The sequence below is a fragment of the Salvia miltiorrhiza genome, chromosome 7 (assembly GCF_028751815.1).
Source record: "Salvia miltiorrhiza cultivar Shanhuang (shh) chromosome 7, IMPLAD_Smil_shh, whole genome shotgun sequence".
NCBI lineage: Eukaryota > Viridiplantae > Streptophyta > Magnoliopsida > Lamiales > Lamiaceae > Salvia > Salvia miltiorrhiza.
Genome location: NC_080393.1, coordinates 58801276 through 58823345, shown reverse-complemented (window position 1 = coordinate 58823345; position 22070 = coordinate 58801276). Strand labels below are relative to the sequence as shown.

General features: G+C 34.3%; 2 protein-coding genes across 2 annotated transcripts in view; one reads left to right on the top strand and one right to left on the bottom strand.

The window, feature by feature from the left end:
* Positions 1-2781: 2781 nt before the first annotated feature.
* LOC130994523 (putative late blight resistance protein homolog R1B-17) lies at positions 2782-4854 on the top strand. Its single transcript, XM_057919567.1, has one exon. The coding sequence runs from the start codon at positions 2782-2784 to the stop codon at positions 4852-4854; it is 2073 nt and encodes a 690-aa protein (XP_057775550.1).
* A 14642-nt stretch (positions 4855-19496) lies between these two features.
* The window catches only part of LOC130995177 (ankyrin repeat-containing protein At5g02620-like), a gene marked incomplete in the record, with an annotated part of 23718 nt that continues 21144 nt past the window's right edge, over positions 19497-22070 (bottom strand). The window contains 1 exon segment of the mRNA XM_057920330.1: positions 19497-20344. Within this exon segment, the coding sequence (XP_057776313.1) occupies positions 19859-20344 (486 nt within the window).

Sequence of the window (22070 nt, the reverse complement as noted above, 5' to 3'; positions counted from 1 at the left end):
TATTTCATTCTTCTATTTGGCAAAATTATGATTTATTTTTATATATGTATAAAATTACCATTGTAATTATCAATTAAAGAACTGTTTTTTTTATGTAATTATCAAAGTAACATTGTTAAGTAGCGATATCTATTTTAAAAATTGAAGTAACTGTGGAAAGAATATAAAATGAACCATTTTATTTGGATTTTGAAATTATGTATTATTTTATGATTTATTTCTACATGTGTATAAATATTTCAAATAAAAGAATGAAAAAAATTCCACATCAGCGTTCGAGCTCCAACTGTGAAGTCACGCATATCTCACGTGCAAAATAGTCCGATCGGACCCAACTGTGGTTCACTTACGTCAAAATTAATAATAAATGGCCCAAATTTACAAACCCGAAAATTTTAATTTGCATATCAAATTAAAGATCACAATAAGAGCTTTAATTTGATATATTTTATGTAAATATTTAATTTCAAATGTAAAAGTTATCTTTATTTAAAGATTAAATTTTTAAAAAAATTCTTTCTTCTCTCTCTCTTTCTTAGGACCGTAACGTTGGTCATTTTGCAAATCCAGGACAAAAAATTTTGGGCTTGCAATTGCAGGACAAACTGATTTTTCGGACTCAATTTGTCCTACTTATGCTCAATTTTTGAAAATTTGTCCTATAATTACACGCCCGAAAAAATTTATCCTACATTTGCAAAATAATAAAAAGTTGTGGGCCTAAAAAAACTTTGGGCTCTACCAAATTAACCCAATAATATATTATGCAATATAAACATTAATATGTGGTTGTTACAGATTTAGCTCGGGTAACAGGATGATGCATATAATAACATATTATGCAATATAAACAATAATATATGGTTGTTACAGGAAAATTCTGTGCAATATCTTAGTATTAATTAGTAAAGCTGTAGTTACATGATTTAACAATGTGAAACCATTTCAATTGACTTCAAAGACCAAAGACATAGTATAATATGTAGCTAGAAACCATTTCAATTGATTTCGACCTGATGATGGGGATTTTCATTACCGATGATTAAGATAGGTGGATCTACCTTATGAGTAACAATGTGAAACCATTTCAATTGATTTCAAAGACCAAAGACACAATGAATAAGAAAAATCGGAAATAAGCAAGGACTTTTAATATTATCTCATCAACATTATCTAATTCAATATTCAATATTCATATTTTATTAATCGCTGCTCTCGAAATTCAACATCAGTCAGCAGCAATTAGTTTGACAACAAAAACATATAATTACTTAATTAAATTAATGGCGTACATAAAACAATCTGTATCCGACAATTGCAGCTTATTTAAATGAATGGTGCAGATGGCTTGTTCTTTTTTCTAATAAAAGAATTTCTTTGTCATGTGCTGATCCAATTAAGTTTAACATCTATAACTATAAACTAGGCATGTTAGGTGCATAGTTGTTACAATAATATTTTTTTTAGGTGAAGTATCAAATAAGCCCTAATGTGGAGGTCCTTATTACGTTTAGCACTTTATGGGCCGTCGTGTGTCAACTAAGCCCCTAAAATACTTAATTTCCTCCAATTAAGTGGAGGCTCTTATTACGTTTAACACCCTATGGGCCGGGGTGTGTCAACTAAACCACTGAAGCACCTAATTTCTTCCAATTAAGCCCTATGACTTAACGGAGAGTTAATACAGTTAACTTTTTAATTTTTTTTAAATTTTTTAACACATTCTTCTTCAACAAACTCGCCGGAAACCTAATCTTATCCTTGTCAGCTCACTTATCCTTCTGCGGTCAGGAGTTTCGAAACCGCCGTCTCCACGGATGACGACGCCAAGTACGGCTTCGAGTGCAGCGAGATGTACCAGACCACCAACAAGGATAGGATTTCCTGAACAATTCGATCATGAAGCAACCATCAACGACCAAAATCTCGACGAATTCGTCGACGGAGAAATGAATATCAGCGAAGTAACACTCTCTCGCTCAAGCTTCAAGCGGCTGCACGGCTTGGAGCAAATCCTCGAGGCTTATCCGGCGGCGCTTGAGCAGAGCGTCGAGGAACCGCCACTTGTGCTCCTCGATCATGCGGAGGCGGGAATCGCCGTGGTGGAAGGGACCGACGGAGACGTCGATGTGCGGGAAGTAGCAGCGGCCGTTGATGTCGACGAAGCTCTGCGGCACTTTGAAGATGGATCAGGAGCTTCCAATGGTGTGCGAGTCAATGACGTTCGATTATGTCGAATCGTTGGCCACGACTGGTAGAGGCAGAGACAGAAGAAGAAGTGGGCGGACAAGGATAGGATTAGGATTCCGACGAGTTTGATGAAGAAAAAAAGGTGTTAAAAAATTAAAAAAATTAAAAAGTTAACTGTGTTAACTCTTCGTTAAGTCGGAGGACTTAATTGGAGGAAATTGGGTACTTCAGGGGCTTAGTTGACACCCCTTGCCCATAGGGTACTAAACGTAATAAGGGCCTCCATTAATTAGGGGCTTATTTGATATTTAAAACTTTTTTTTAATGAATAGTTGCACTAGTAATTTAGTAAGACTGCAGCATATTTTATTAATTTCAATAATGTTGCCGATGACTTGTTCAACTATTTCTGCTATAAAAAGTTTCAATTCTCAATTGTGGAATCATAATACCAGATTGGTTAATTGTCATCTTTCATCTTCGTTCATCTTTGCATAAAAGATTGGTTGTCTTCTTTCACCTCTCAAATATCATCTCACATATTTTCTTTCACATTTCCCATAAATATATACATTATTCAAAGAGTTAACCATGGCAGCTTATGGAGCTTTGGTTTCTCTTATGCATATCATAGATCGGCTTGAAAAACATCCTTCCCCTCCAATTTCTATCCACAAACAACAAGTTGAACCTCTCACTGAAATTGTTACTTTCTTGCAGGATTGTCTTGATGCTTATATTTCCCCAGTTGCCGATGAGCATGAAGCGTATCCATTGGAGCATCGCATTGCTAATGCAGTTTATGCAGCTGAGGATGTCATCGAATCCCAAATTGTGCTTCAAATTGATAACCGATCCACAATTCGTGGGAGGATGTCCAGTTTTATCAACTTGTTTCGAGCTCTGTGTAAATGCGTAACTATTGAGGAGGACTTCTATCACGATCTACAACAAGTGATAGAAGAAATGAATTTGATCAAGAAGGAAGCCATGGAGATTGCAACCGCAGCTGATCAACTGCAGAGAAAGGTCTCCTCAACTCATGCTGCCTCCTCTTCCACTGTTATCAAGAAGGAAGCCATGGAGATTGCAGCAGTAGCTCAACTGCAGAGGAAGGTCTCCTCAACTCATGCTGCCTCCTCTTCCACTGTGAAGGAAAGCATGATGGTGGGCTTCAACGAGGTGTTACTTCAAGTGCTGGATAAGCTCGCCGGAGGTCAACTCAGTCGCCAAATCATCCCAATTATGGGGATGGGCGGCATTGGTAAGACAACTCTTGCCCGACATGTATTTCAGCATGCGCTTGTTAAAGAGCATTTTGATATTTGTGCTTGGACTACAATTTCTCAGACTTATAATGCGAGAGAAACACTTAGAGAAGTTCTTTTCCAAGCAAGTGGAAATTCATGTAGTGATGATCTGAGTGAGGGCGAATTGGGATTAAAACTATACCAGTATTTATGGGGTAGGAGGTATCTCGTAATTATGGATGATATGTGGAGTATAGAGGTGTGGGACAAGATCAGGTCTTCCTTTCCTGATTGCAATGATGGGAGTCGAATTATTATAACAACTAGGATGTCAAACTTGACTTCGCAGTTGAGAGAGTCTTATGGCGTTGGTATGAAATTTCTAGATGAGGCTAGTAGTTGGGATTTGTTCTGTAAGACTGTGTTTGGGGGAGAAAGTGTTCCTCGAGAGTTGGAGGATATTGGAAAGGATATTGTAGCAAATTGTAAAGGTCTTCCTTTATCAATTGCTACAATTGGAGGCCTTTTGGCGAAATCTAAGCGCACTAGAGAATATTGGGTCCGTATAAAGCGAAATTTAAATTCAATTGGGATTACGAATAATCATGAATTTTGCTTGAAAATATTGAGAATGAGCTATACGTATCTACCCAACTATTTGAAGCCATGTTTTTTGTATATGGGTGTTTTTGAGGAAGATCATTCAATTCGTGCGTCATTAATGCTGAAGAAGCTATGGGTTTCAGAAGGATTCTTGAAACCGACGAGTACTGGCAAATGCTTGGAAACAATAGCAGAAGAGTACTTGAGGGAGTTGGTGGATAGAAATCTCATAATAGTTGATAAGTTGGGGCTTAGTGGAAATGTAAAGTTTTTTAAGATTCATGATTTGTTGAGGGACGTGTGCTTGAAAGAAGTTAAAACAGAGAGGTTTTATCGTATCATACAAAAGTCTCCTTTAGTACTCAAAAATAAGTATAATATTATCATAGATGAGTCTCCTCCAGTCATAGATTACCTACATCGTCGGTTTGTTTTTCAAAATGCTAGTAAATGGGTAATAAGGGAAGTCTTAGGATCTTTGCCACATGCTCGTTCTATAATATGTGTTGGGGAGGGGAAAAGTTTTGATATGCCTCACAATTTCAGATTGTTGAGAACATTCAAATCATATAATGGATATGGACATGGTTTACATTTAGGCGATGCTTTCCAATTGGTGAACTCACGGCACCTTGCTATTAAAGTTGATTGGACATCCAAATTCCCGTCTTCAATCAATTTGCTTTGGAATCTGTCCACGTTAATAGTTTACGGGTCTTCACCCGAAAAGTATGTTGCAATGCCATGGGAACGTAAGTCACGTGGTTGGAAGGTTGCGCCGATTGAGATTTGGAACGTTGCATCAACTTAGGCATCTCGAGTTTGTGAAAAAAGAAGTGATTCTCCCAGATCCTCCGAGTGAGATGGTTATCATGGAAAATCTACAAACGGTCAGAGGAGTAGGAAATTTGAATTTGAATGAGGAGGTGGTTAAGAGAATTCCCAATGTCAAGAAATTGCATCTAACATACCAAAGGGAATGTATGAAGGGTTTGAGTAAAGTGAAACAAATGGAGAGAGCAAACTCTTTTAGCTATCTTGAGTGTCTGAGTAAATTGGAAAACTTCTCCTGCAGCATCGATTATGGATATAATGAAGAGTATTTGCAGAGGATTAGTTTCCCACACTCCCTCAAGAAGTTCAACTTATCTCTCTTGTACTCTCATAATGTAGAGTTGGAAGAGATACTGGAAAAGATAGGGTGGTTACCCCTTCTTCAGAAGTTAGTATTACATCATGGTAGATTCAAAACAGGCAAGTGGGACACTATCGAGGGCCAATTCCGAAGCCTCAAGCTACTAGAATTGAACGAATGTCGTGGTCTAGAAAATTGGACGATGGCAGAGAGCTCTCACTTTCCAGTTCTCCAGGAGCTTCGTCTTGTATGTTTGGATAAATTGGAGGAGATCCCTTCAGAAGTTGGAGAAATAGCAATGCTGAAATCAATTGATTTGAGATTTTGTAGTGAATCAGCGGTAGTGTCAGCTAAAAGGATATTAGAAGAACAAGAGGATTTATATGGAGAACAACTTGACCTTCATGTTCGAGCTTTAGTTCCAAAAGCACACAAAAGACTGCAGAGCTTGGCAAGTCCCAACTTTGAAGTTATATAGTGAGTTATTCTTAGAATCATCCAAGATTGTTAGTTACGAGTTTAGACCTTTTGTTTTGTAAGCTTATAAAACTTTGAGCTTTGGTTGCTTCAATTCATTACTGTAAGCTCCACACGTACAAGTCCTTCTATTTAAATAACTCAATTAGTTTCTCTTCCTTTTTGGAAATTTATGTGCTTAAACTTCTTCGATTAGATCATGAATTTCTGTCGCTGCGCTCATTTTCTGACCACAAACAATGACACGTTTGGAAAAGTCAATGCTTTATCAAATGACCTGTTTCTTTGATATAAAACTAGAATGTTTTCCAATACCATTTCTAACCTTATAATTTTTTTTTTTGTATGAATAACCTTAATTTGTTTAGCAAATACCTAAATTCGACGGAAATATATTATTACATAATTTTGTAATATTTTATTTATTAAAATAGAGTACCAAATAAATTATTTTAAAATAAAAAAATGTATATTTATTTAAAGTTGACCTAAATTAGATATCTTATTATTAACCCGACCCACAAAATATTAAGAGAGAAACTACTGCATTTATTTGAATCTTACTTAAACTAGATGTATGTAGCTGGCAATCAGTTACTAAAAAACATTAAAACAGAATGAATTAAATAATATTTCATTCATCCACAAAAAATAGCTCTAAAGGTGGATGTCACATGTTTGAATAGAAACAGTTATTGTATTGTGAGTGGATAAAGGGTCTCATTTAAAAGTATAATTTATGATAACAATTAATTGTATTGTGAGTGAAGAATGAGAAGCCACGTGATAAGTAGTTTTCAAAAATAGAAAGAGACTAATTTTTGTGGACATCCAAAAATGGCAAAAATTAATGGACTATTTTTTGTAGACTTTTCAGAAATAATTGACGGCAAAACCTTAATTGCAAGTCTAAAGAAAAAATGCTTCAACCACATAGTGACATGTTGGCCAGAAAATACTCACTGGACATAAAAAAAAAAACCCACCGAAGAACAAAAAATCATTGCTTTGCAAAAAATACATACATTCATCGAAACAAATCTCCCTACAATCAATAATGTTCATATAAACAAATTGCAAAAAGTAAACAATGTTAAATACATACACTCACCCGACTTTGCAAAAAATAAAGCAACAATATTCATATAAAAAAATCTCCCTACTATCCACCGAAAAGAAAGAAGGCCGTAGATGAACAAATCTTACTCCACATCACCAAATTTGCAAAATTTGTTCAAAATATTTGTTCATCGAAATATGGAGTATATAAAAAAAATAAAAATAAATAAATAAAGGTAGACTCTCAAACCTTGTTCGATTGCCGGAACTTTCGACGAATATAGATGAATCACGGCCTCTGTAAGTGAGGGAAATTTCTTGTTGGTCGGAACTCTTACTTCTTCCTCAGTAATGGTGGCCGAAAAAGAGAGATGAAGATGAAGGGGGTAAATGGGTGGTGAATCAGGAATACATTAAATCTCGAATTTGATTCCTTTTTTATTCAAAAATGTAATTACTTGTATGAACCTACTCATACTAATCGAGAGGTTAGATTTCATGGGGTAATATAATTTTTAATAAAATTCTATTAGTGACAACTATTGAATTAACTATAATCAGTGGTAAAACATTAAGACGTAATATTACAAAAGAGTAAGACTAACCTGTTAGGCAAGTTGCAGAGTCCGTTGAGCTCAAAAAGAAGATTCGACGAGAAGGCGAAAGGAAAACTTATCTTTTAATTCTTTGGCACAAGCGGCAGCTAAAGGATTGCACTCGACTAATTCAATGATCTGTATCGAAGAGTGGTCATACCGCCAATCGAGCTGTTGTAATTTGTAGCAATGCTTTGAAAAAAGAAATAAGTAAATATGAAATTATTTTAAATTATTGTAGCACACAAACTGTGAAAAATGGTGATATTGATTATAAAGGCGATCACATTAGGGAATTCACTTCTAGCCGAGAATTGGGTCTGATCGAATTACTTACATTACTATTTTGTTACTTCTTAAACTTTGAGTTACTTGCATGATCGATAGATGTGTGCTGATTGTAAAATTTTGAATTGACTTTGTTGAATGTTTGGATGGAAATTAGCATTGTTGAAATCAATCTCTTCCTAGGATTCATACGGATTCTACCGGACAAATCACGTTTTACTTACTTACAATCGTGTTGCAACAAAACTCATAATTCTTTGCACCTAACACTCAACGGAGTAAAAAGTACACCTATCATTTGCCTAATGATACCGTAATTAAAGAGTGATAGTAATTGGTCCGTCATGGCAAGGCTGTTTCTGATGAAAAATGGGTCTACGGCAAAACGATAAAAATGGACCCTCTATTCATCATCATAAAAACACAAAACACTTTTTTTAAGTCTCTATTCTCTCACTCTTTCGATCATCTCTCTCTACACTTTTTTTAAGTAAATCCTAACTGCTATTCTCAAATCCCAAATCCCTCTTCTTTTTCCCTTTCTTCTTAATTTCCGGCAAGTAACCTGGATATCAGCCGTTCAACTACAATCAGCAGCTACTGCCCCTGCCAAGCAACATCAACACAGCAACAACACAAGAAACCTAGCCCCAACTCACTCAAACTCTGGGCAAAACTTGATTTTCTGTAAAACAGGGAGCAACCTTGATTTCTCTGGTCAAAATCATAGATTACAATCCGAAAATTAAAATCATATTTTCTTTTAACAATTTCAACACAAGTGTCACAGCCCGACCTAAGCTAAGTAAAATTAAGCCGGTATTTTAATATTTGCAGAATGAGGAAAAATGGTTGAACGTTAGGGAGGAGAGATTTATACAGATTGGAGTCGTTTTTTTTTAGTAGCTGCGTGAAAAGCTGAAGGATACGTTTTCTTCAAATAGCTAAGTTGGCTTAATGAATCTATTTGACAAGCTCAATCTAATTAGAGGCTACCTGATTTATTAATAAGAAAAAGAATTGGGCTTCTTTACTATATATTCTCTTAACAGCCTGTTGGCCCAAATAAATAATAGCTACTGGGCTGTGAATAAAAACTTGAGACAATTTTATTTGGGCTTTTGAAATAAAATCCCCGTCTAATCATTCACAATCATCAATCATCAAATCAAATATATAATACGATTAAGGAATCATGCGCTCTCCTTAATTCGGGGTCCTACGTGGCATATCTAAAAATTCATCATTCAAAATCCCAGCAATTCTAGAGCCTTTGAGGTTAAAATATACATCCTACGTGGCGTTCTACATCTTACATGGCTTATTTCATTTATAATACGATTAAGGAATCATGCGCTCTCCTTAATCCGGGGTCCTACGTGGCATATCTAAAAATTCACCATTCAAAATCCCAGCAATTCTAGAGCCTTTGAGGTTAAAATATACATCCTACGTGGCGTTCTACATCTTACATGGCTTATTTCATTTTAATTTTAAAAACACAAATTAAATATTTTTCTCACCCGATTATCAAATCCTCCCAATTATCAAATCTGATTCCCCTTTCCCCTCCCCGTCTCTCTCACCATACATTCCCCTCCCTCCGCCGCCATTCACTGTACTCCGCCGGGTCTACACTCCGGCCTCAAGTCTGCACCGCCGCTCCTTCCTCCAGTACGACCTGTTCCCGTTCCCCCTCCCCGTCTCTCACACCAGACATCGGCATCGACGCTCCTTCCTCCGGTACGGCCCTGTCTCTCACACCAGACATTCCCTCCCTCCGCTGCGATTCGCTGCACTCCGGCCTCAAGTTGGCACCGCCGCTCCTTCCTCCAGTACGGCATGTTCCCGTTCCCCCTCCCCGTCTCTCACACCAGACATCGGCACCGCCGCTCCTTCCTCCTGTACGGCCTGTTCCCGTTCCCCTCTCCCCGTCTCTCACACCAGACATTCCCCTCCCTCCGTTGCGATTCCCCATGGTAAGTATTCTATTAGGAAAGATTACATTTACCTATGATTAGTGCTCAATTTTAGAAAGATAAAATTTTGGAAAGATTTATCTCTCGGTCAATAATCAGCCAATTTTTAGGGTTTAAGTTTAACAATGGAAACTTATTATGTGAGGAAAGATTACATTTGATTTGATTATGATTAGTGCTGAGTTTTAGAAAGATCAAATTTTGGAAAGATTTACCTTTCGATCAATAATCAGCCAAGTTTTTTTAGGGTTTAGGTATAACAATTGAAACTTTATAACCAACATTTTTAGCTATAAATTCAGAAGTTCCAATGATAAAAAAAATTGCCGCATTGAATTTTACAGCCAACACTACTTTTCTTCTATCTTTTGCTCCGTTTTTTCTTCTTATTTGCTATTGAAACGCCTTGAAATAAATGATAGATTTTTATTACATACACATCAAGAATCAGGTTCAAGCTTTATTGAATAATTTATTGAGATAAATTATTATCTATTTTTAACTATTTAGTTGTTGTGTATTTGATGATCTATTTAGCGAGTGGTGTTTTTCTTAACTTCTTATTCACTTGATGCAGCAATCGAAGCAAGAAGGAAAAACAGATTAGTCGGCGCATCTTATTGTCATCTCTTTGGATATCTATTTAATTATGTCTTGGCATTTTCGAGCTCTTCTTTAGCTCATTACTATGATTTGGATATTATTGATGATTTTTCTGTAACAGTGATGATTTTGTGGGGTTATTTTGATTCAATTTTTTGTTTCAGTACGTTGTCAATTTGTGCTCCCCTTTTCTATAGAAATCAGAATATGTTTTTAATTGGTTCCCCTGTGAGAATGATTTGTTGATAGCTTGAATGTATAGTTGTTGAAATTACTTTGTTAATGACTGTTATTAATTCTAATCTCGAATATTGGCCTTACAAAGAAAGGTTCATAATTTCTCACTTTTTAATGTATGCACTTATGTTTGATGATGGCTTTATGGAAGAGTTATTATTTGATGAATTTAACATGATGAAATAGAATATGAGCATGAAGAGTTGGTGGAGTTCAGATGGAGAGAATTAGGAGAAGAGACACAGGTTAGAATTTAAAGCATTTTGATTAGCTTTTGAAATTCTTGAAATTTTTTTGAGGTTGATGATGAATATGTGATGAGCAGGAAATTCATGAAGCGAATTCGTGGTTCGAGTTGCTGTCTGTTTTACACATGATGGCAATGCTGACACTGATGGAGGCAAATGAGAAGCTAATTCCTAAAAATAGTAGTCTGTCTGAGAGGCTTGTGTCTGCAAGATTATATCTATCTACATACATACAAGTGATAATTGTGAAAATTTTGTGTTGATATGGTGATCAGATTGCATGAGAGATGCTGTTGATTTGCTGCTGAAAGCATAAGGGTATTTGAATTTTTATGTTCTTGATGTTCTTCCACAGCTAGCACCTGAGATAAAGTGCATAAAATCATTCTTGAGATCATACGAGTCAGCATATGCATACACATTTTTGTTGATAAGATTCTTGATATCTTTGTATGCGTTTTTGTTGATCAGATTCTTGATAACTTTTTATGGACAGGAAGAAGCTGCCTTCGGATATGCCTTTGGATATGCAGGGGCACATGCTAGAAGTGATTTTACATCAAGCACTGGCACAAGTAGAAGCTGCCTTCTATTACTACTTGAACAGAACAACAATCTTAAAAAACAGGCATGAAGTTGAAGTGTCTGAGCTTCATCCGTTGCGGCTTCGGCTTCTTCGGGAGAAGAAGACACGCTGAGCCTGCAAGTGGCGCAGAATGCCTGTGAGCAACTGCTTTGGAGCTTCTTCTGCTTCTTGTCTCTGCTTCTTTGCATTCTCACTCATTAATTTCAAGTAAAATGCCAACTCTCAAATAAGATTTGATTTATGTAATAAGACATTGGGATCTCGCTAATCATGATTGTGTCTTGAGATTAGAGTGCAGGAATGGAATGTGTGTAGAAAAGTTGCGGCCTGTCTGGATTTGGAAGATTGAATCTGATTTAGGAAGGGAGGATCATATTGTTTATTGCATAAATATAACTTTAGTTTCTTTTACAGTAATGTATTAGGTGGCTTGCTTTCCCAGTTGCGGCTCAAGTTTAAAGGAACACATGTCAAGAATCAATTTTTCTCTCTCTTTTGTTTTTCTTTCAAGAATTGAATAGTATATTATCTTTTCAGGTTTAAAAGAATTGATTTTTGGGGCTTTTCTGAGTGATCGTGGGTAGAAGCTTGAGACTACTGGGTGGAGAAGCTTTGTTGCTGAGGTTATTGGAGGAGTTGATCGTGCAGAACTTAATTTGTGATCTTTCAAAAAAAAATTGATCTTTTGCTTCTTTTTTGTCGGATGAGTATTCATATGGTGGCTGGATTTATTAAGAGTTGATGATAGTTATAATTTTATTGTTTATGCAAAAATAGATCATCTGATTATTGTAGTTTTACTGTAAAAGTTGTGAATTGTTTGATTTAATGCAGTTATTCCTTTCTATTATATTGTGTAAAAGTAAATAAGCTCATTATTTAGACGGAATAAATGAGTGGGATAAATATTGAGGTTCTACTTCCACCAATAGGTTCTTTATTTTTATTTTTATTTTTGACAAGTGCAATGTTTTTAATATATATAATATATATTTTTTTTTCTGCTATAGTATTCCATCATTTAATATGTGCACTATTTATATATATATTTTTAAGTTTGCGGGTGGCGAGTATCCAACGAGTAGCGGGTTAGCGGAACCTCGACGAGTGGCGGGTATTTGCGGGTGACGGGTGTGGGTGGCAGAGAGTACCCGTCGTGGGTCACGGGTCGGGTGGCGGATACGAAGAGGATAACTGACGGGTGGCGGGTATCTGCGGATGACGGGCGCGGTGGTAGAGAGTATGTCGTAGGTTATGGGTCGGGTGGCGGATACGGCCTTCGCTCGCGGGTATGGGCATGGATAGTCATTATCCGTGCCTGCCGTATCCGATTGCCATCCCTAATTATAACGCATTATTTTTCAAGTTCATTTGACAATTTTTTGAATATATGTTTTACTAGGTCATGTTAGAGTGGATGGAAGTCCTCTTTAATATACTTTTTTATTTTAATTTGACATGTTACGTAGATCTATGTCATATTAATACTTATTTTATTGAATAATATTGATCAATTATAAATATATTATTTGTGTTAATTTCTATATTTTTTTAATAAATTATAACATCAATTAATACCCGTCGAATTTCGATGGGTTACACACTAGTACTACACTAATCACAATACTTTGTATTATTTTTAAGCGATGCTAATCATTCTTTTTTCCCAAAATCTCATCTTTAGTCTCTTCCCATTTGTAATAATGTAATTATTATTATTATTATTATTATTATTATTATTATTATTATTATTATTATTATTATTATTATTATTATTATTATTATTATTATTATTATTATTATTATTATTATTATTATTATTATTATCCTACACTAACCTTAATTCTTTGTATCATTCTTTTTTCCCAAAATCTTATCTTTATCCTGTTATCTCGTTGATTTCCCAAAATCCCATCTTTAATCTTTCTCTCATTCTCCTATTTGTAAGTATAGATTAGTTTGAATCACTCAAACACAACTCGATCTCTTTCTCTTCACATGCACACTCACACAATCACAATTCTAGAGCAGTATTTGACATAGAAGAATCCCACGCTAATCACAATTCTTGTACTTGAATCCAAATTTTTTTGCGGTTGCTGGACGTACGAGCATCTCTCATCGTCGACTCACACACACACCATCACCACCATCTTGTGTGTGAGGCTCCACGTGTACGGGGTCTGCGGTTCACCACGTAAGTATATTTGTTTATTTACTGGATATTACCATTTTTTTAAGTTGATACATACAACATCTCGTAGATCTTATCTTTCATTAATACTTTCATGAAACTTTAATTTCAGTGAAAGTTTGCCGCACTCGCCGGAGAAAGATTTAGGAGATAATTACAGGTGTATGTCTAAATTATTATTGTATGTCTATTTGGTTCTTACCGGCGTGATGGTTTTTAAAATGTCGGGTTGTAATTGAAATTTGAGATGCATGTCGGTGCTAGATTCATGCATGATTATGCTAAAACTGTGAATTTTTTTGGTGAAGATACAATCTCTGCTCCCAATCTGGGTACTAAAAGGTGTCTTATCATTATGATAATAATGTGTGATTCTCTACCTCATTGAGTGCAATTTCTTTTTCCTTTTTCATGAGATGTAGACTTTGTTGTTCTATGATTCTATCCGAAACCACTTGACATTTCTTATATTCATGTTATGGCAGTAAACCTTTTTAATTTTCAATCTATCAGGAGAGAATTACAGCTGTTATAGATAGGTAAAGTTCGTGTTATTGTATGTCAATTTTTGTCGTCAAATACAGTTACGTTAGCACATTCAATCGAACCCATGGTTGGGCCACAATATTAGTTTTTTTTTTTTGCATTATTATTCATTTATTTTTTTATAATTAAAAATAACATGAGTCAAAATAAGTAAAATTTATTCCTGAAGGGGAATCTTATTATTATAAATAGAGCTATTATAAAAGAAAAAAGAAAAAGAGGAATCTTATTTTATCAATAAAGATAAGTAAATCGGATTGAAACCTTAAAAAGTTTATCATCAAAGATAAGTAACTCTCCATTAGATTGAATTATGTTGCACTTTCGCTTGAAGCTTTGAATAGTTGAATGTAAGTTTCATGAGTATACAAGATATATAGATGCAACAATTCATTATATTTAAATGGTTCTATAATGTATACATACGTTAAAGGTGGGGATGATGCCTCAATTTTCTAATTTTCTAATTTTTGTCATCTTTTGGTATCCGATGCATCTCACAATTCTATATTTGCTATTTTTTTAATTTGTTTTTTGATAATAAGTTTGCTATTAGGCGTGCATATTTTAATCAATTATGATTCAAACCTCAATTAATATTACTGATTTTTATGATTCACATTCTGATGGTTTTCTTTTGGTGGTTATGGTGTGGGAATGTTCCATATGGTTTTTTTCAGTTATCTGGTGCGCTAGATACTGGGTCATATGGAGTCGGGTCCCGTTGGTTGCGTCGTGGCAATGCCTTTGCCAGCGACAGGAGTCTTCAGGCAAGACCCTTGGTTTGGTCTTTGTTCCTGCCGTTTCCTTCGTTGATGATGGTGGAACTGCCTTTAGGTTTGTTTTGCTGCTGCTTTTGTTCTTGTACTGGCCGGTTTTTTTGGCCTTTCGGGTTTCTGTTTTTTGGAGTTTTTTTGTTGTTTTTTCTGTTAGGGAAACGAGCTGGGTCTGCTTCATGGCGATGGTTAGGCCGGAGTTCTGGAAGCGGTCCCTTTCCGCTCTTTTCCCTTTGCTGGCTCTGTTTTAAACGAGTACTCTTTTTCCCTCTATAAGGTTTTTCCCTTTGGGTTTTCCTTATAGAGGTTTTAACGAGGCTCGGCCCTTAGTCTGCTTTCTTGTGCTTTCAAGGGTTTAGATTTTTTCTTTTTTCCTTCTTTAATAAAATCGCAATTTAATTAATATTACTGATTTTTTGTTATTTTTCTTCTTTGTGCTGAAGTATGAGTATTCAGAATTTTTTGTCTACATCAAACTCGCTTCCAGGTAAAAAAAAAAAAATCTTAAATATAATGCCAATATAGCATGATCAATCTCAAACATGTGTCCTTAAACTCAAACAAGTGTCCTTATACTGTATCTTAATTTCATGAATTAGATTTTTTTGCTTAATTTTCTTTTAATTTTATATGCGATATTATAGCTACAGAGGTAATCGACAAAGAAGACTTTTATACTAAATGAATTAAAAAAAGGTATCAGATTGCATTTGTAGGAGCTACAAAATTTCAATACGAGCCTCCTACTTTTTGTTGCGATAATGGAAAGGTTATACTTTCATTTTCTGAAAAAATATCCGCTCATACAATTGTATATTCTCATTTACTTCATTGGAGTGAAATTGGGTAAGGAGCTTATGTCTTCAACGAGGAATTTATTCTTTCCGAGCACAAGAAAAAGGTTTATCATGATCTTCCGGGATTGATAGCACAAGATTCAACCCCCGACTTTTTTCAATTATATTTTATGGAACATGACACGAGGTAGAGAACAGAATGAACATAATGCAAAATCAAAATATCTCGAAAATAGTTTTGAAGAATCTCATAAAAATTTTGGAAGTCAATCCATATGCAATTTTTTTTCCGAAGAGTGAAAGATTATCCTTCAATGGATAATGTTCAACTACATATTTCAAAAGATGTGAACTTAGATCAATAGTATATAATTCTCCACGTGCAGATGGATCGAAGGTAATAATGATAACATACCATTAGAGGGAGATACTACGGTTCATGCTCATTCAGGTGAGAGACATAGAATAACACATTATTATTTATGATCTATTGCAATATCCACTACTTTTTCCAAGAGGCGAGACAGGCTGACATCAAAACATCAAAAAGATAATTGCAACACCACCTTTCGTTAGTAACAAGAATCTCAATACTACTTCATCACTGTCAACAAGTATGAATGCAGATGATCATCTCCATAGAAGAACAAGGTATGTATGTTAATTTGCTAAGTTTTATACATATTATATAGAGGTTAAAGTTATTTTCGATTACTAGCTTATTTAAGTATTAAGTTATGAAAATTATTATATGAATTTATTATAAAACAAAACTTAACATTAATGTCACTACAAGAAAATGCGGCTCTAACGACCGAAATTTCGGTCGTTAAAACCCAAAAATCGGTCGTTAATATTTTTAACGACCGATTTAACGACCGTTTTTTTCGGTCGTTGTTTGCATCGTCGCCCGAGTTTTAACGACCGTTTTTTCTGTTGTTAAATTTAACGACCGATTTTTTATTTTTAACGACCGAAATTTCGGTCGTTAAAAAGAGAAAAAAAATAAAAAATATAAATAAAAAAATTATTTTTTTTATTTTTTTTAAATAACGACCGAAATTTTATTTTTAACGACCGAAAATTCGGTCGTTAAAAATTAATAAAAAAAATATTTTTTTTTCGAAAAAAATATATATATATATATATTTTTATATATATCTTTGTATCCCACAAGTATTTTTAGTGTATTTCTAATTCTAATGTATTTTGACCTTAATTGCATACCATTTGATGAACTTCCCAGTAGGTCACCCATATTACTTGTGCTCTAAATCAAGCACGCTTAACCTTGAAGTTCCTTTCGAGTAGTCACCAATAGAGAACACTCGTATTATTGATATATATAGTACCTATTAATTCATTTAAACTCTAATTCAATATAAAATATCATTAATCATTCATAACCTTATAATATGTCGAGATAATAACTAAGATTTGTGGTGTCGGCGAAACATTGACGATAAATATACGATCGAATTTATTAAATCAAATAATCAATATTAATAAAATTAATATTTGAAAAATAATTTTATTATTTTAAAATAATAAAATTATTAATATTTTAAAAATAATGAATCTAATAATTTAGAAAATCTAATAAGTCTAATAATTTATTATAATAAGTCTAATAATTTATTATAATAAATCTAATAATTTATTATTATTTGCAAATAATATCACATTTTTATTAATAATCAATATTATCTATTTTTATAGAATAATATTATGAAAATAACAATCATTTTCAAAATATTCTCTATAATTTGAAAAAAATAATTAAATAGAAAATTAATAAAAAATAATTAAATATTTATATATATATTTATATATAATCAAAAAATAAAAATAAAAATAAATAAAAATAAAAACGAAATTTAAAATTTTTAAAATTGAAAAAATAAAATTAACGACCGATTATTCGGTCGTTAATAAAAAAAATAAAAAAATAAAAAAATAAAAATAAATAAAAAAATATAAAAAAATAAAAAATAAAAAATAAATAAAAATAATTTTAACGACCGAAAAATTCGGTCTTTAAAAAAAATAATTAAAAAAAATATTTTTTTATTTAAAAAATATTAAAAAAATAAAAAAAATTAAAAAAAATTTAAAAATAATATTAACGACCGAATAATTCGATCGTTAAAAAAAATTAATTTTTTTAAAAAAAAATATTTAAATATATATATATATATATATATATATATATATATATTAACGTCCGAATTTTCGGTCGTAAAAATTATTTTTTATATTTTATTTTAATTGTTTTTTTAATTTTAACGACCGAAAATTCGGTCGTTAAAAAAAATTAAATATTAAAATATTAAAAAAATAATTAGTGACCGAATTTTCGGTCGTTAAAAAATAAAAATAAATAATAAATAAAATCGGTCGTTAAACGGTCGTAAATCGGTCGTTAAGGCCGCAAAATTAACGACCGAAATTTTCGGTCGTTAAACGCGTGTTTTCGATCATGAAACTATTAGACTTGCCAATGAAATTCTAATACATAGACAATTACGATGAAGACAAGGCATTAATTTGAACAAAATTGATAGAGTAATGTGATGTTGACATCATAAACCACAACGCCAATTGCACATAATATAGTTATTAATTTTCAAGTAGAATAACCCTATGAGTAATCTTATAAGCAGCTAAGTGATATAAAAACACAATTCATCTAACATATCTTTCTCATGTGATATATAAAAGATCACCAATTAATAACTCCCACTAACAAAACACTTGTGCATAACTTTATGGAGATATAGATAATTTTGATCGAAAAGTTGAGGTGGATAAAACATATTTAATCTCTAATGGAGAGGTTAGACAAGTTTATGGATGATATCCTATATATCATACATCCTGAAAAAGAATTGATTCCCAAAAAGTACACTGGTGTGACCGACACATTCGATAGTACTGATATGAAGATACAATACAATTTTGTTGAGTGCAAGGATATAGAATCAAAGTTTGACAAAACAGAAGAATTTCGTAAGCCTCAAATGATTGCTTTTCTTTATTATTACTAATTACAATATATATATATATATATAGGGTGCAGTTATAATGAGAACCACACTTATTGTGAGAACATAAGAACCATTAAAATCAATGCATCTCCTATATAAATTAATGCATTCGCTATTAAATTTAATGCATCCGAAAATAATAAAATTTTTGTTCCCTTCAGGATTCGAACCCAGGATCTGCATTCATTCACCAAGATGATGCATCCACCGTAGATCTTGATGATCGAATGGCTTAAAATGGTTCTCCGTTCTAATTTTATTTAGTGGTTCTTATTTGAACCTCTCCCTATATATATATATATAAAATATTTACATGTGTATACTAAACACATGTCTTTGGAACTTTGGTACGAGTTGAAAATAGTAAAATGGTACCAACAAAAACAGTGAGAGACATAACTATCGACTATCGTAAACAAAGATTAAGTATTTTATTTTTGGGTTAAGTATCAATTTCACCCCTAACATAGAGGCCCCTGTAGCTATTAACACCCTATGGACAGCAGGACAGGGGTGTATCAACTAAACCCCTAAAGTACCTATTTCCTCCAATTAAGCCCTCCGACTTAACGAAGAGTTAACACCGTTAACTATTGTTATTTATTTTTTATTTTTTTATTTTCTTGGTGGTGGGACCCACACCTTCTTCACCACCAAACTCGCCGGAAACCTAATCCTATCCTTGTCAGTCCACTTCTCCTTCCGCGCGGCCAAGATGCATTAAATTCGTGGAAAGTGGCGAAGGTAACAGAGAGCAAATACGGTGCACCTATCCGCCATGGAAGCCGCCATATGTGCTCAAAAAAGTAATGTTTCCCAACATTGTGTTCAAGTAATTATATGTTTCAGTTTCATTAATTCAAAGCAAACTCTTAACAATATTCAAATTTCAAACATGCAAAATGTATTTCAAACACGTTGACTTCATAGAGAGCAGTATTGGAAATGAATAAGAAACTCACTCCCTCACTAAATCCATAAAAAACTCAAGTTATGATCCAAAATAGTAGGAAGCCATAAGACTGATCATCGGCCTCAAACACCGGCCTATCCTTGAGCTCGCTCGTCAAGACCTTCCCAGCTTCCTCCCTGACTTCAGCATGTAATGATCCCCCCACCGGATTCTCACACGGCTTGGGCGACGCAGCTACCCCTCCCCTTGATCGAAACAGGGGGTCAAGCCCCGAATCCCAGATACCCATACTCGAAAGGAGAGGAGGCCTAGGCCGGAAATCACCGGTAATGGTTCACGCGGCGGCCTGCACCGGTTCCGAAGAATCCGACCTTCCTGAGAAGCGACGAATAAGGACTTTAAGACTACTGCGTCTATCTTCCTGCTCCTGTTCCTCTCTCTTCCACGACCGCTCCTCTTTAACTGCGTAGCCGATTACTGATACAATGATGCCGACGAATAGAAACACTACTATCGCAACAATATGGCCAATTGGTCTTGCCTGGGCGGGGTTTGTCATGATCAAGGAAGCTCCGTAGCTCACTCCGATGGCCGCCACCGACACCCACATCGCGTAAAAGGCGATACCAAAGAAGGCAAATTCTCTCAGTGGCATTCCGGTGGTGGAGAATATGATTGAGATGAGAGATGAAACGAAGGCGGTGGTGTTAGCACGAACAAAGTGTTTGTATAACTTGGGATGAGCAGACGCCATCACTGCTTTCCCGGCCGTGTGTGATGACGTGTCGTCCTGCCACACCCCGCCGGGGGGGCTGACGGCCGCCTGGAACGCCATCGCGGCTATCAGCGCCACCACAACCATTGTCATATCGGTCATCTTCATGTGGAGATCGAGCGGTTCCTTCCGATTTGACATACTTCGTAAGATTTCTTTCATTTCTGAATTCGTACTTGTCTCTGGAGCGCACTCTAGCAAGATATGCATCGCCGTTTTGCCCATGGAATTCTTTGTTAGCCTCTCTATTTTATTGTTTGCCACCAAATATTGTGCCATCTGAGAATTTGCGATTTTATTAGAAAAAGAAAAGAAAAAAACCTAAAAACAACCCTTGAAAGCACAGAAGAAGTAGACTAAGGGCCGAGCCTCATTAAAACCTTTTCACAGAAAACCCAGTGGGAAAAACCGTGAAAAGGAAAAAGAGTACTCGTCTAAAAAACAAAAGAGGAAAACGCCATCTGAGAATTTGCATCATACAAAAACCTTATCAATGTATTGGACCTAGTTTTATCAAATTAGTTGAGACGATTAAAAAAGGAATACGAATCAAGTAAGTGGACCAAGGGCGTATTATAAATATGATGTAAGGGTGACTTATGTTGAAATAAATAATTAAATAAACTTAATTTGTATGGATATTGTAAAATATATTCTAGAATTAAAAGAAAAAAAAAACAAAAGATAGAATTAAAAGATTCAAGAATTAGGAAGAAATAGTAACCCCTCTGTCCCATTAATATGGTTATAAATTGGTAAAAAAATTAGTTATAAATTAATTTTTAAATAAGGCAATTCACGACTAAATCTAATATTAATTGAGAATTATCATTTTTTTAAAGAACAATTCACAAATAAACTTATTTTTTATTGTGAAGCAAGGGACCTAGTTTTTGTCTTTACTATCTTAAAATGCATATTTTACTAGTCATGCACTCATTCATTATGAAAGAAGGGACGGTTCTAGAGGCCAGCCAACTTGGGTCCTTGCTCGGTCAACTTTTTTTATTACCTATATATATATAATTTATTTATTTTTATCTACATTTGTTAATCTTGCCTGATTATAATCGTGTAACTTTCAAATAATTATTTCAAGTTTCGATCCATTTTCTTTACTAAAAAATCATGCAAATAATTCGATGAAATCTCGACAGGTCATTATTAAATTCCTAGAGTTCAAATTAACTTGATACATATTAATTTTTATATGATTGTACAATTATTTTTGAATATATTCATCTTTTCACATTTTACCAAACACACTAAATACTAGTTTTCTTAAATTTTTGTGTTAAATTTTTTTGTCTCAAATTAGTCGGGACAAAGGGAGTAAGATATATAAGACCACGGATGCTTTTTTTACATTATAATTCAAGAAACAATTAGCTAGGAGAAACACATACCTATATGTCATAATGAATACCAAAATATAATTTCTTATCGAATTCAAATGATGACCGCAACAAAAATAATTAAAAGAGTTAGTTGGTTCTTAATTACCTCAACTTGATTGCACCTGACAGCCAGATGCAAGAGTGTCTCCCCATCATCATCCTTTGCATACACAAGCTCTCCCAATTTCTCCACCAAAACCTTCAATGTCACAAGCTGACCGTGCTTCACACAAAGGTGCAACACAGTCTGCCCGCGATGCAGTCTCTCCATAGCAGGTATATGACTCTCTTCAAGCAGCTCCTTCAACACCCCATCATTGCCCTTTCATGGCTGCGATATGAACCGGGTTCATGCCTTGATCATCAATCCGCCA

Bases quoted from the DNA above. Each gene is read 5' to 3' on its own strand.
- LOC130994523 (XM_057919567.1), top strand. From the start codon at position 2,782: ATGGCAGCTTATGGAGCTTTGGTTTCTCTTATGCATATCATAGATCGG.